Raw genomic sequence first — 12,141 nt, 5'->3', positions numbered from 1 at the left:
CCCCTACCAAACGATACCCCCAAAAAAGATGCTGTGTCTGCAGCAAGCGCGGATTTAGGCGTGACACCCGGAATTATTGTCCCGACTGTCCTGACCAACCTGGTCTTTGCAACGGTGACTGTTTCCGTCGCTACCACACACTAGTGGATTATTAGCGTAGGGTACAGCACAGCACAGTTTAGGGCACATATACACAGGGTCTCAAAAGATGTTCGATGGCTATCGTCATTTTGAGAGACCCGAACCTGGAACCTGGAACTCGACGTTTGAAGAAAAAAAAAAAAAACATAAAAGCCAAAAATAGTTGTCGTCTCAGTCATTTTTTATGTTCTTCTGCACTTCCTATGTACTTTTAATGTCCTTTTGTATGTTTTTCATTCTTTTGTGACCTGTTCCTCTTGCAGGTACTCGTCGGCTACCACGCATTGATTTTATATATTCTGACACAAACAGTGTTTGCGCTCAGCATATATGGATACCTTTGCTGATAGCAGCTGTGGTGATTTTCTGATTTCAGCACTGCAGTTAAAATCTTATTTTGGTATACGTGGATAGTGCCGTGTATACCCATCATTAAATTCAGTGGGTGGTTGTTTGGGCGGTTAATGATGAGAATCCAAAAATTTTTGTTGTGTCAGTCATTTTATATGTCCTACTCTTCCTAATGTACTTTTTTTAATGTACTTTTTTTTTTTCATTCTTTTGTGACCTGTTTCTCTTGCAGGTACTCGTCGGCTACCACGCATTGATTTTATATATTCTGACACAAACAGCGTTTGCGCTCAGCATATATGGATACCTTTGCTGATAGCAGCTGTGGTGATTTTCTGATTTCAGCACTGCAGTTAAAATCCTATTTTGGTATACGTGGATAGTGTCGTGTATACCCATCATTAAATTCAGTGGGTGGTTGTTTGGGCGGTTAATGATGAGTAATACTACGCATTATTCCTGTGCTGATTTCTGATAGGTTCTCTTTTTTTTCGTTCAGCCCACAGGCTGCATGAAAAAAAAAAAAACCTATATGCCAAACAAGGACCAGCAATGTACTGGTACGTTGCTGGACTTTGAGTGGTTATACCAGGATGATGCCTGCAGATTTAGGCATCATCTTGGTATCGTTTTTTACAGCAAGCGGTCGGCTTACATGTAAAAGCAATCCTAGCGGATAATTGGCCGCTAGACTGCTTTTACATGCAGTGGGAGGGGACTCCTCCCCCCCCCCCCTCCTGCCGCCTTCCGCTGCCTTCCACGGTTTTTCTCGGGCTCTCCTGTCCCACCGGTTAACCCGAGAGTGCAGCCGGTGGTTCAATTATCTAACCATAGAGCTGATTGGAGATGAGAATGGCTCCAATCATCTCTATGGCCTAAGATGCCGGAGGCTACGAGCATTTCATGACTTCTGTTTCGCCAGAAATAAACAGCACCATTGGGAAATTGGGAAAGTATTTTATCACACCAATTTTGGTATGGTCCGATGCGTTAAGGTCAGAGGAAAGATCTAGAGTCTAAAAGACCCCAATATTTTTTTAAAAAGAGTACCTGTCACTACAGATTGCTATCATAGAGGAAATTTAAATTCACCGTGATAACAATAAAAATGATTAAAGAAAAAAAAATGAAAGAAAAGGTGTCAAAATAACATAAGAAAGCAAATTAAAAAAGAAAAAGAAAAAAAAAATCAAGCCCCCCTGTCCCCCCGTGCTTGCGCGCAAATGCGCGCACAAGCGTTGGTCTAGTGTCATATGTAAACCGCAATTTTAGCATGCATGTGAGGTATCGCCGCGAACGCCAGGTCGAGGGCAGTAATTCTTGTGGTAGACCTCCTCTGTAAGTCCAAAGTGGTAACCTGTAAAGACTTTTAAAGGCTTTTAAAACCGTACGTAGTTTGTTGCCGCGGCACGGGCGTGCGCAATTTTTAAAGCATGTCATGTTAGGTGTCTATGAACTCGGCATAAGATCATCTTTTAAATTTTACCAAACAATTTGGAATTATATAGTGTATTTCTGCATTAAATATAAAAAAAGTGTTTTTTTTACGCAAAAATTGCGTTTGGAAAATGTGTGCGCAAATACCGTGTAACAAAAAAAATTGCAACATCCACCATTTTGTTCTGTAGGGCCTCTGCTTTAAAAAAATATATAATGTTTGGGGGTTCAAAGTAATTTTCTTGTGAAAAAAAATATTTTTTCATGTAAACAAAAACTCACAGAAAAGGCTTGGTTTTCAAGTGGTTAGAAGAGAGGGTGATGTGTTGCTAAAATTGAGCATAAAATGCCAGGACTGTTCAAACACCCCCCAAATTACCCCTTTTTGGAAAGTAGACACCCAAAGCTATTTGCTGAGAGGCATATTGAGTCCATGGAGTATTTTATATTTTGCCCTAAGTTTCAGGAAAATGACAATTTGTTTTTTTTTTTACACAAAGTTGTCACTAAATAATATATTGCTCACGCATGCCATGGGTATATGTGAAATGACACCCCAAAATACATTCTGCTGCTTCTCCCGAGTACAGGGATACCCCATGTGTGAGACTTTTTGTCAGTCTAGCCGCGTACAGGATCTGGAAAACCAATCCGCACCTTCTGGCTTTCTAAGGGCGTAAATTGTTGATCTCACTCCTTACTACCTATCACACTTTTGAAGGCCATGAAATGCAAAAATGGCACAAAACCCCCCCAAATGACCCCATTTTGCAAAGTAGACACTCCAAGCTATTAGATGAGAGGCATGATGAGTCCATGGAATATTTTATATTTTGCCACAAGTTTCAGGAAAATTATTATTATTTTTTTTTTTTTTTTACACAAAGTTGTCAGTAAATGATATAATGCTCACACATGCCATGGGTATATGTGAAATGACACCCCAAAATACATTCTGCTGCTTCTCCTGAGTACAAGGATACCCCATATGTGAGACTTTTTGTCAGTCTAGCCGCGTACAGGACCCGGAAAACCACTCCCCACCTTCAGGCTTTCTAAGGGCGTAAATTGTTGATCTCACTCCTTACTACCGATCACACTTTTGAAGGCCATGAAATGCCAAAATGGCACAAAACCCCCCCAAATGACCCCATTTTGCAAAGTAGACACTCCAATCTATTTGCTGAGAGGCATGGTGAGTATTTTGCATCTCTCATTTTTTTTGGAAAATGAAGAAAAAACAGGAAAATGCATTTTTTTTCCTCTTTTTTCAATTTCCAAAACTTTGTGACAAAAAGTGAGATCTGCAAAACACTCAACATGCCTCTCTGCAAATAGCTTAGGGTGTCTACTTTCCGAAAAGGGGTCATTTGGGGGGGGGGGTTGTGCTGTCTTGGCATTTCATGGCCTCCGAAACTGTGATAGGTAGTCAGGAGTGAAATCAACAATTTACGCCCTTGGAAAGCCTGAAAGTGGGGGTTGGCTTTCGGGGTCCCGTACACAGCTAGGCTCCCAAAAAGTCTCACACATGGGGTATCCCCATACTGAGGAGAAGCGGCAGAATGTATTTTGGGGTGTCATTCCACATATACCCATGTCATGTGTGAGAAATTTATCTTTTAGTGACAACTTTGTGTTAAAAAAAAATAAATAAATAAATTGTAATTTTCCCAAAACTTGTGGCAAAATATAAAATATTCCATGGACTCACCATGCCTCTCAGCAAATAGCTTGGGGTGTCTACTTTGCAAAATGGGGTCATTTGGGGGGTTTTGTGCTATCTTGAATTTTCAGGGCCTCCTAAACTGTGATGGGTAGTGAGGAGTAAAATCAAAAATTTACGCCATTAGAAAACCTAAAGATGGAGATTGATTTTCGGGGTCCCGTACACAGCTAGGCTCCCAAAAAGTCTCACATATGGGGTATCCCTGTACTCAGGAGAAGCAGCAGAATATATTTTGGGGTGTAATTACACATATACCCATGGCATGTGTGAGAAATGTATCTTTTAGTGACAACTTTGTGTTAAAAAAAAATTTTTTTTTTTTTTTTAGTCATTTTTCAAACACCTGTGACAAAAAAATTAAATATTCAATGAGCTCAACATGCCTCTCAGAACATTCCTTAGGATGTCTACTTTTCAAAAAGTGGTAATTTGGGGGGGTCTTGTACTGCCCTGCCATTTTAGCACTTCATGAATTGAGATAGGCAGTCAGAAATTAAAGCTGCGTAAAATTTCAGTATTTACACCATAGTTTGTAGACGCTATAACTTTTGCGCAAACCAATAAAAATACGCTCATTGAATTTTTTTTTGTCAAAGACATGTAGCTAAATATATTTTGGCCAAAAAAAATGACATAAATTGAGTATATTGGATATTTTTTAAAAGACAAAGTTGAAAATGTCATTTTTTTGCAAAATTTTCGCTCTTTTTTTATTAATATCGCAAAAAATAAAAAGCACAGAGGTGATCAAATACCACCAAAAGAAAGCTCTGTTTGTGGGAAAAAAAGGACGTAAATTTCGTTTGGGTACCACATTGCATGACCGCACAATTGTCAGTTAAAGTCGCACAGTGCCGAAGCACAAAAAGTGGTCTGGACGGAAGACAGCAAAATCCTCCGGTGGTAAAGTGGTTAAGTACATGTTCTCTAGTAATCAGAATTTGTTATTTTTTTTTTTTCAGGTCTAGCATTGGCGTTCCACGATGGTAATGTTCACATTGTGCACAGACTATCACTGCAGACAATGGCTGTCTTATTTGGTTCATCCATGCGTCCCTCTGAGGAGCCCAGTTTAAAACGTCAGCGTTCACCTACCCCATGTGTTCACTTCAAGGCCCTGCAGATGTCCTGGACCTCATTGGCATTAGTTGGATTAGACACCCAGGGAAAGGTTAAGAAGAAATTCCTAGACTGTATTTTATTGACTGTCCCTGTATTCGCATTTACAGAAATAAAAGCAATCGGAGATATGAGAAAAATTTTTCAGTTGTTGCTGTCACTTTCACATTGTAGCCCTGGTCTTTGAGCACACATACGCGTCACATATGTAGATCTCCAAATGAGGAGTACAGGCAGCATTCTCATGAATATTCATAATTGTACAGATTGATTTGAGAAAGAGAATATAGCTGCATTTTATTTATTTCTATGTTCAGTCCTGCATTCTCTACTTATGGCTCCAAAAGTCTCTTACTGTGAAAATAGGACTGAATGGAGTATCTATATACTTCCTGTGTTTGCATGAGTTTCTTTCAGGTGACTTAATTTCTTCCCACCCCAAAAACACTGTTATAGTTTGTCATTTAAATCTGAACCTTAAGAGAGAATGTGCATGACTGTGAGATGTGTGTGCGCTCTTTTTGGTGGACCAGGACTAATGTTAGTTGTTTGGTGTGTTGTAAAGCACAGGCAATTTTTTTTTTTGTGCTATAAAAATTAGTAAAATAAACCTGCTGTAAGGATGTATAAACAAGTCTTTGAAAATGTGTGCAGGGAAATGCTGTGGTAAAATGAGAATATACTTATTCTTTGTTAGTAACTTCTATTCTCTGCCTTAACAGCTCAGCATGCTGAGAGTCTCCCCATCTATGGGTCACGCACTTGATATGACTACTTCACTTCGTCATCTTCTGTTCTTGTTGGAGTACTGCATGGTAACTGGGTACGACTGGTGGGATATCCTGCTACATGTACAGCCTAACATGGTACACAATTTAGTAGAGAAACTACATGAAGAGTATACCAAACAAAATGCAGCACTGCAGCAGGTGAGATCTGGTTAGGTACAAAATATGAGCACAACATCATAATTTAAAGCATGTGTTTAGCATATAAAATATGAATTATAACCTTGTTAATGATAATTTAGGTCCTTTCTACCCGGATCCTGGCTATGAAAGCATCACTTTGTAAATTGTCACCCAGCACCATCACTCGTGTCTGTGACTATCATGCCAAGTTGTTCCTTATCTCAGTCAGCTGCACTCTGAAGTCTTTGCTGCGACCCCACTTTCTTAACACCCCTGACAAAAGCCCAGGAGACAGACTTACCGAGATCTGCAATAAGTATCCTGATACAGGTACATCTGTTGCAAAGTTGAGGTACAAATATAAATATGTTTTTTCTGTGCTTGGTATTAGCTGTAACCAATATTTTTATTTTAGATATAGACAAAGTGATGATCAACCTGAAAACAGAGGAGTTTGTACTAGACATGCCAACACTTCAGTCACTACAGCAACTTATTCAGTGGATTGGTGACTTTGTGTTGTATCTGCTGGCCAGCCTTCCCAACCAGGTAACCATGCTCTACCCTGGGCCCCATCTGTATCTTCTTTGTTGTCAATTTTACAGTTCCATTTTTCCTGGAGTATAATTTTAAGATGATTTGGTCATAATAATTACATAAACATATAATTTAATTGGGTGGCTAGACTCTAAATGACCTTTTTTAATTATTTAAAAGCGTGACAAAAGCCTTCTGTCACTCCTTAATCAATACTTGACTAATATATAGTTTGAGTCCTGTTCCTTCACAAAAGGTGGTCTTCTCATCCACACACAACTCCAGGAATTACAGAACTTTAAAATGCCGAAATATAGGCGATACGTCGAAAGAAGTGTGTGCCACCTTGTGGACCTATCTCTTTTCCTTGCTATTTACTTTTTTACTGATCGTCGGAAGTACAGCAATTGCTACACTCCCGAAGCTCTGACAGGAGACATGCACTTTACTACACAGCAGTCACTCTGGCTGCCCCTCTTTTCTACTGTCTATTCACAGAATACCTTGTATTTTGTGAATGGGTTAACCTAAAACAAAGCATTCTGGGATTGGGCACGAGGTGGGGAGAGGCATGTAGAGTGTCCGCTGTATCTGAAACTTGAATATTCTGCATCCGAGCACTGGAAGTTTAACAATAGCTATGCTCCCGACACTCTGTAAAAAGTAAAGTCCATTAAGTGGCTTGGACTACTTAAATGCCAAAAGATATTTAAAAGTGCTGCAATTCCTGAAGTTCTACTTTAAGTTAAGTAAAGTCATCTGTTTGGTAGGAGCTTTACAAATGTAAACCACTTGCTGGACTCTATCCAAACAGACTATGAATACTACTTACAAAAGTAACCTGTATAAGAAAAATGTAAATACTTTTAAAGTTGTTTTCAAGCTGCTCTGGTATGGTCACATGATCCGGCTCCCCTGTGTCAGCCTACGGGGCTTCAGGGGAGAGGAGGGACAGCTGACAACCGATGAGCCATTAAAACCTCTAAGTGATATCACAGCTGCAGGCTTTACCAGCTGTTGGTGCGCTCTCCCCTGCAGCAGCTGCTGATTGACACAGGAGAAATCATGTGACCAAAGCAGCCTGAAAAATAGGTAATTGTATATCTGTACATCTTTCTTAAACAGGTTAGTTGGTATAGGTTAGAAATGGGGAGGAGGACAGTTTTAGGGCTAGTTAAGTGTAAGCTTGAATTCAACTATAATGTGTGTATTCCTACTTCTAAATCTGTGCTGGTTCCCTAAATCTAAAAATAAATTGTACAAAGAACCTTGAAATAACCATGTAGCATGTCGCTGCACAACAGCACAATGCAGTGCTTTGCAGAAACATGAACAAAGTGTCACTTTGTATACGTACATTTCAAATAAAGATAACGAAGGAAAAAAATGAACAGAGTGATTAACCCTCGCTACTGCTTACTGCACCCAAAAATGGAAAGCTGCCTTCATGCTCAAACTGAGCTTTTAGCGTGCAGGCAATGTGAACAGTAGATGTACATTATTCATACTGAGCGATCTGATTCAGAACTGCAAAACCACAGGTGACTGCTATCCAATAGCTTAAACTAAAGCCACAATATAATTGGTACTTCGGACACTTAGACCTCATGTACACTGGACCTTTCCCTGTAAATGGCTGGAGAAAAGCAGCTTAAAAAAATGCACCTAAATCTAGGTACGTCAAGTTTTTCGGCGTTTATTCATTCCCGTGGGCAGAATACTAATCTATTGTGGCCATTGAAATTAATGAACATTCAAGTGCTAAACACTCCTAGTGTTTAGACACGTCAACCAGTTTTATTGCTTAAACGCTCCTCTTATACTGTTGCCTTTAAACGCTTATGTGTGCATTGCCATTTGGGGCCTCCTCCGCCAAATGCTTCCTCAGCAAGCAGGCTACACAGCAATTCTAATTTTAACCACTTAACAACCAACGACATACCCTTACTTTTGGTGGTTATATCGGGATGATGCCTGCCGGTACCGTTTTTTTAAAGCTGGTGGTTGGTTCTCTTGTAATAGCAATCAGAGCAGCTAACTAGCCACTCATTTTCTATTACAAGCAGTGGGAGGGAACATCCTATCCCCCACCCCCTCATCAGTCGTTTTTTCTCAACTAGTGCTGGTTCCCTAAACCTAAAAATAAATTGTATGAAGAACCTTGGATTAATCTTAATTCCATTATAATTATTATACAAAATTAATGATCACATTACACAAGTTGGCATTAAAACCATAAGGGTTGTCTGTAGCAGACCAAACCCCCAAAAATACTACCGCAGATGTTTTAACCAGCATTTGGTCTTACAGATTTCCTGTACAATGGGCAGTCAGGCACCAGAATACGAGAAAATCAGTTCATTTCACCATTGCACAGTATAATTCATAGAATGCAGGAATAGATGTGCTAGTACAGAGCTCTGTAGGCTCAAGTGCTTTCCAGCAATTTAAGAAAGGTGAGAGTTCAGTTCTTCTCACAGTAATAAACTACCATAGCTCTGTGTCCTTGTAGCATGTAGCCAATTGATGCAAATGTAATGATTAAACAGGTGCTGTGTTCAAAAAGGAACAACAGATACAAGGAATAAGCTTCTCTTTCAGTTTATACTGTCCACAATTGACAACTGCTGTAACACTGTATCCTTGAGGCAGTTGCACAGATGTAACAATCCAGTACTCTATTGATTTGTCAGAATTAATAATTAATAATAATTAATAATATCTCGCTGTGCCTCCATTATGTTAGAATGTTGATACTGCTCTGACTATAACAGTATCTATTTATGGTTAATAATAAGCAAAGATCTATGTGAAAGGAGAATCTCAACTTATTCCATAAATCTATATTTAGCTAATTCTTTTTATTGAATAATTTCTTTTTAAAAGCATATACCAATCTTAGTGAAAACAGTCTACAGTATGGAATATATAAAAAAGTTTTATTCACGAGACATGTAATCACGATAAATGATCAAACTTAAGATGACACCAAAAAAGATATAACTTCACGAAAATACAAACTTCAAACAACAACTGCAATGTGATGTGTAGCTCAATAATGAAAGTGAAACTAAAACGAAGTTAAAGTGAAACGAAAGCAAGATTACCATTTCCCCAGATGTAGTAAAAACCATATTTAATGTATACTATACAATCAGACCACAATTGTCTGCGCAATGCAAAACCTGATAATCACCTCACTGCAGATGAAGTGAGAATAGGCTATGCAAAACGTGAAACTAATACGCCAATATGCGCTTAATCTGATATTAATAAAAATGTTATAAAAACAAAATCCTCTCTTTAGAGAAAAATCTACATATGGTTTATACGACTGGGATTGTACTCTCGTTACCCCTTAAATATGAAATGTAAAACATTTCAGGAAGTACATAAGCAATATTGAATAATAATCAAATACTTAGCAAGGCATAATTACCATATTTAAAATGGTGGCTAGCTTATAGAATAGTAGTTACCAGGTTCCTTAAGATAAATAATAATAGATAAAAATTCAGCGCAACTGTATAAAATAATATAATAGAAAGCTGCTATGCACTAAAGGATCAATAAACCAAAAGTCCCAATAACAAATATATAACAAAAAGTGCAGCGCTATCAAATATGGATTATGAAGAAGATATCGAGGAGAGCAGTCCACAGGTGAAAATTATGGTGAAGCATGCACAAGATATAAACATTCAGTGCTCTTCAATGTGCTGGTAATCCTCCACCCAGTCTCATTAGCCTCTCACCTCACACTTAGCCCCTGTGTCACCAGACGGGCTAGTAAGACAAACTTTCTCCAAGGATATCACCAATATAGATCAGATCAGTATTCCTCTTCATCAGAAGATAAGGCTCACAGGTAACAGATCACAGGTCCATAAAGCGGGTCACAGGTCCATAGGAAAACAAAGGTCCGGACATAGTGCATTACCGCAATAAATTACTTTATTGAACATAGCATAAAATCATAAAAATTACCTTGTAAAGCACTATACAAGTGCATGTGATGAGCAGATTGTATTACACACAGCGGTCTCGACCGCAATGGATGGCGGGTGACGTCACCGGCCCCTCCCCCTTCGCACGCGTTACGTCCCACTGCACGAGACTTCCTGAGGAAGTCCCGTGCAGTGGGACGTAACCGTGCAGTGGGACGTAACGCGTGCGAAGGGGGAGGGGCCGGTGACGTCACCCGCCATCCATTGCGGTCGAGACCGCTGTGTGTAATACAATCTGCTCATCACATGCACTTGTATAGTGCTTTACAAGGTAATTTTTATGATTTTATGCTATGTTCAATAAAGTAATTTATTGCGGTAATGCACTATGTCCGGACCTTTGTTTTCCTATGGACCTGTGACCCGCTTTATGGACCTGTGATCTGTTACCTGTGAGCCTTATCTTCTGATGAAGAGGAATACTGATCTGATCTATATTGGTGATATCCTTGGAGAAAGTTTGTCTTACTAGCCCGTCTGGTGACACAGGGGCTAAGTGTGAGGTGAGAGGCTAATGAGACTGGGTGGAGGATTACCAGCACATTGAAGAGCACTGAATGTTTATATCTTGTGCATGCTTCACCATAATTTTCACCTGTGGACTGCTCTCCTCGATATCTTCTTCATAATCCATATTTGATAGCGCTGCACTTTTTGTTATATATTTGTTATTAGGTTCCTTAAGATGGCTGCATTTCCAAGATGGTGGCCAATTAGGGAGGAGTTTCATTTGGCGTCCCTCAAAGGTTCAGATACATGGCAGATTGAAAGGAAGTCTGTGTAGATGAGTCTGTGCATAGCTGTTAGTAGTGTGTGTGTGTTGTAAGTGTAATGTATATTGGGCAAGATGTGATGTGTCATGTGTCTCTTTCATCTGGGCTTTTATATGGTATAGAACAAAGGACTATTAAAATTACCATAAGTTAAACCCAGAGGCAGTAACATGATCATCATTGGTCGGAACATCTTATTCATTAACTGGTGATGTCATAGGGTGACACCTCTTGGTCAACCAGTATATTAAAATTAAATAAGATTTCTTCATTTAAGATTATTATAACACAACAAAATGTAACCATGCTTTCATCTACTAAATGTCCATTCAATCCACCAGGTATCTGAATAAAGAATTAATCTTGATAACACCATTCTCATATTTAATATATCTTATTTAAAATATATTGGATTTTACTTTTTAACCCAATACTTTAATTACCGTAGTCAGCAAAATGGCAGTATTGCATTGCTTTTTAGTTTCAGTTCGTAGCAATATTTGCCTACAAATAAACTTCGAACCTTTATATTTACCAATAGCTTATAACCCAGACTTTCCAGAGTCTAAATTAAACACCTGGCAAGGCCAGAAAAGTTTATGATGCTTTCTAAGACTTCAATTTACAAATGTTTACTGAAGCCTGTTTTTGACATACAGAGATGATCAGTAAGGTTAGAAGTTAGGTTAATCAGTAAGGTTAGAAGTTAGCAAAATATGAAACATTATAATGTATAACAATTTTCTACATATCTAAGTATGCTAGTTCTATATATATTTCAGTGTTAATATTATGTTACATATAAGATTATAACATATCTATAAATTTTAGTTTAACATAGGTCTAAGCATAGAAAATACTTAACCAAGTATTTTAGTAAATGCTGACTAATTTTATGATCCCATACAAACAGGATTACCTTGGAATAGTGTCTTAGACCTTATCTTAAAGAAAGTCAAACAGACTATTTTATTTATACAGCCTGTCTGGGATAAACCTGTTGAATAGCCACTTTTCCTGCATAGGCACTTTTTGTTAAAGGATATTTTAACCATTTAGCAACCTGACAAAAATGGATGCTACTGCTTCATTTCTATGTAGATCAAAATATGACATTTCATTTCTATTTGTGAAATTAA

The 12,141-nt window shown here is 38.5% G+C and overlaps 1 protein-coding gene across 1 annotated transcript in view; it reads left to right on the top strand.

Annotated features, from left to right (window-relative positions):
* Positions 1–12,141, top strand: part of MED16 (mediator complex subunit 16) — a 59,919-nt gene that overhangs the window by 23,746 nt on the left and 24,032 nt on the right. Inside the window, exons 7-10 of the mRNA XM_082247981.1 lie at positions 4,618–4,826; positions 5,497–5,703; positions 5,805–6,015; positions 6,101–6,234. Of these exons, the coding sequence (XP_082104107.1) occupies positions 4,618–4,826; positions 5,497–5,703; positions 5,805–6,015; positions 6,101–6,234 (761 nt within the window). The remainder of the gene's footprint in view (positions 1–4,617; positions 4,827–5,496; positions 5,704–5,804; positions 6,016–6,100; positions 6,235–12,141) is intronic.

The sequence above is a fragment of the Pelophylax lessonae genome (assembly GCF_965119305.1).
Source record: "Pelophylax lessonae genome assembly, chromosome: 1".
Taxonomy (NCBI): domain Eukaryota; kingdom Metazoa; phylum Chordata; class Amphibia; order Anura; family Ranidae; genus Pelophylax; species Pelophylax lessonae.
The sequence above is the reverse complement of the archived record's forward strand: the minus strand, read 5'-3'. Positions and strand labels throughout refer to the sequence as shown.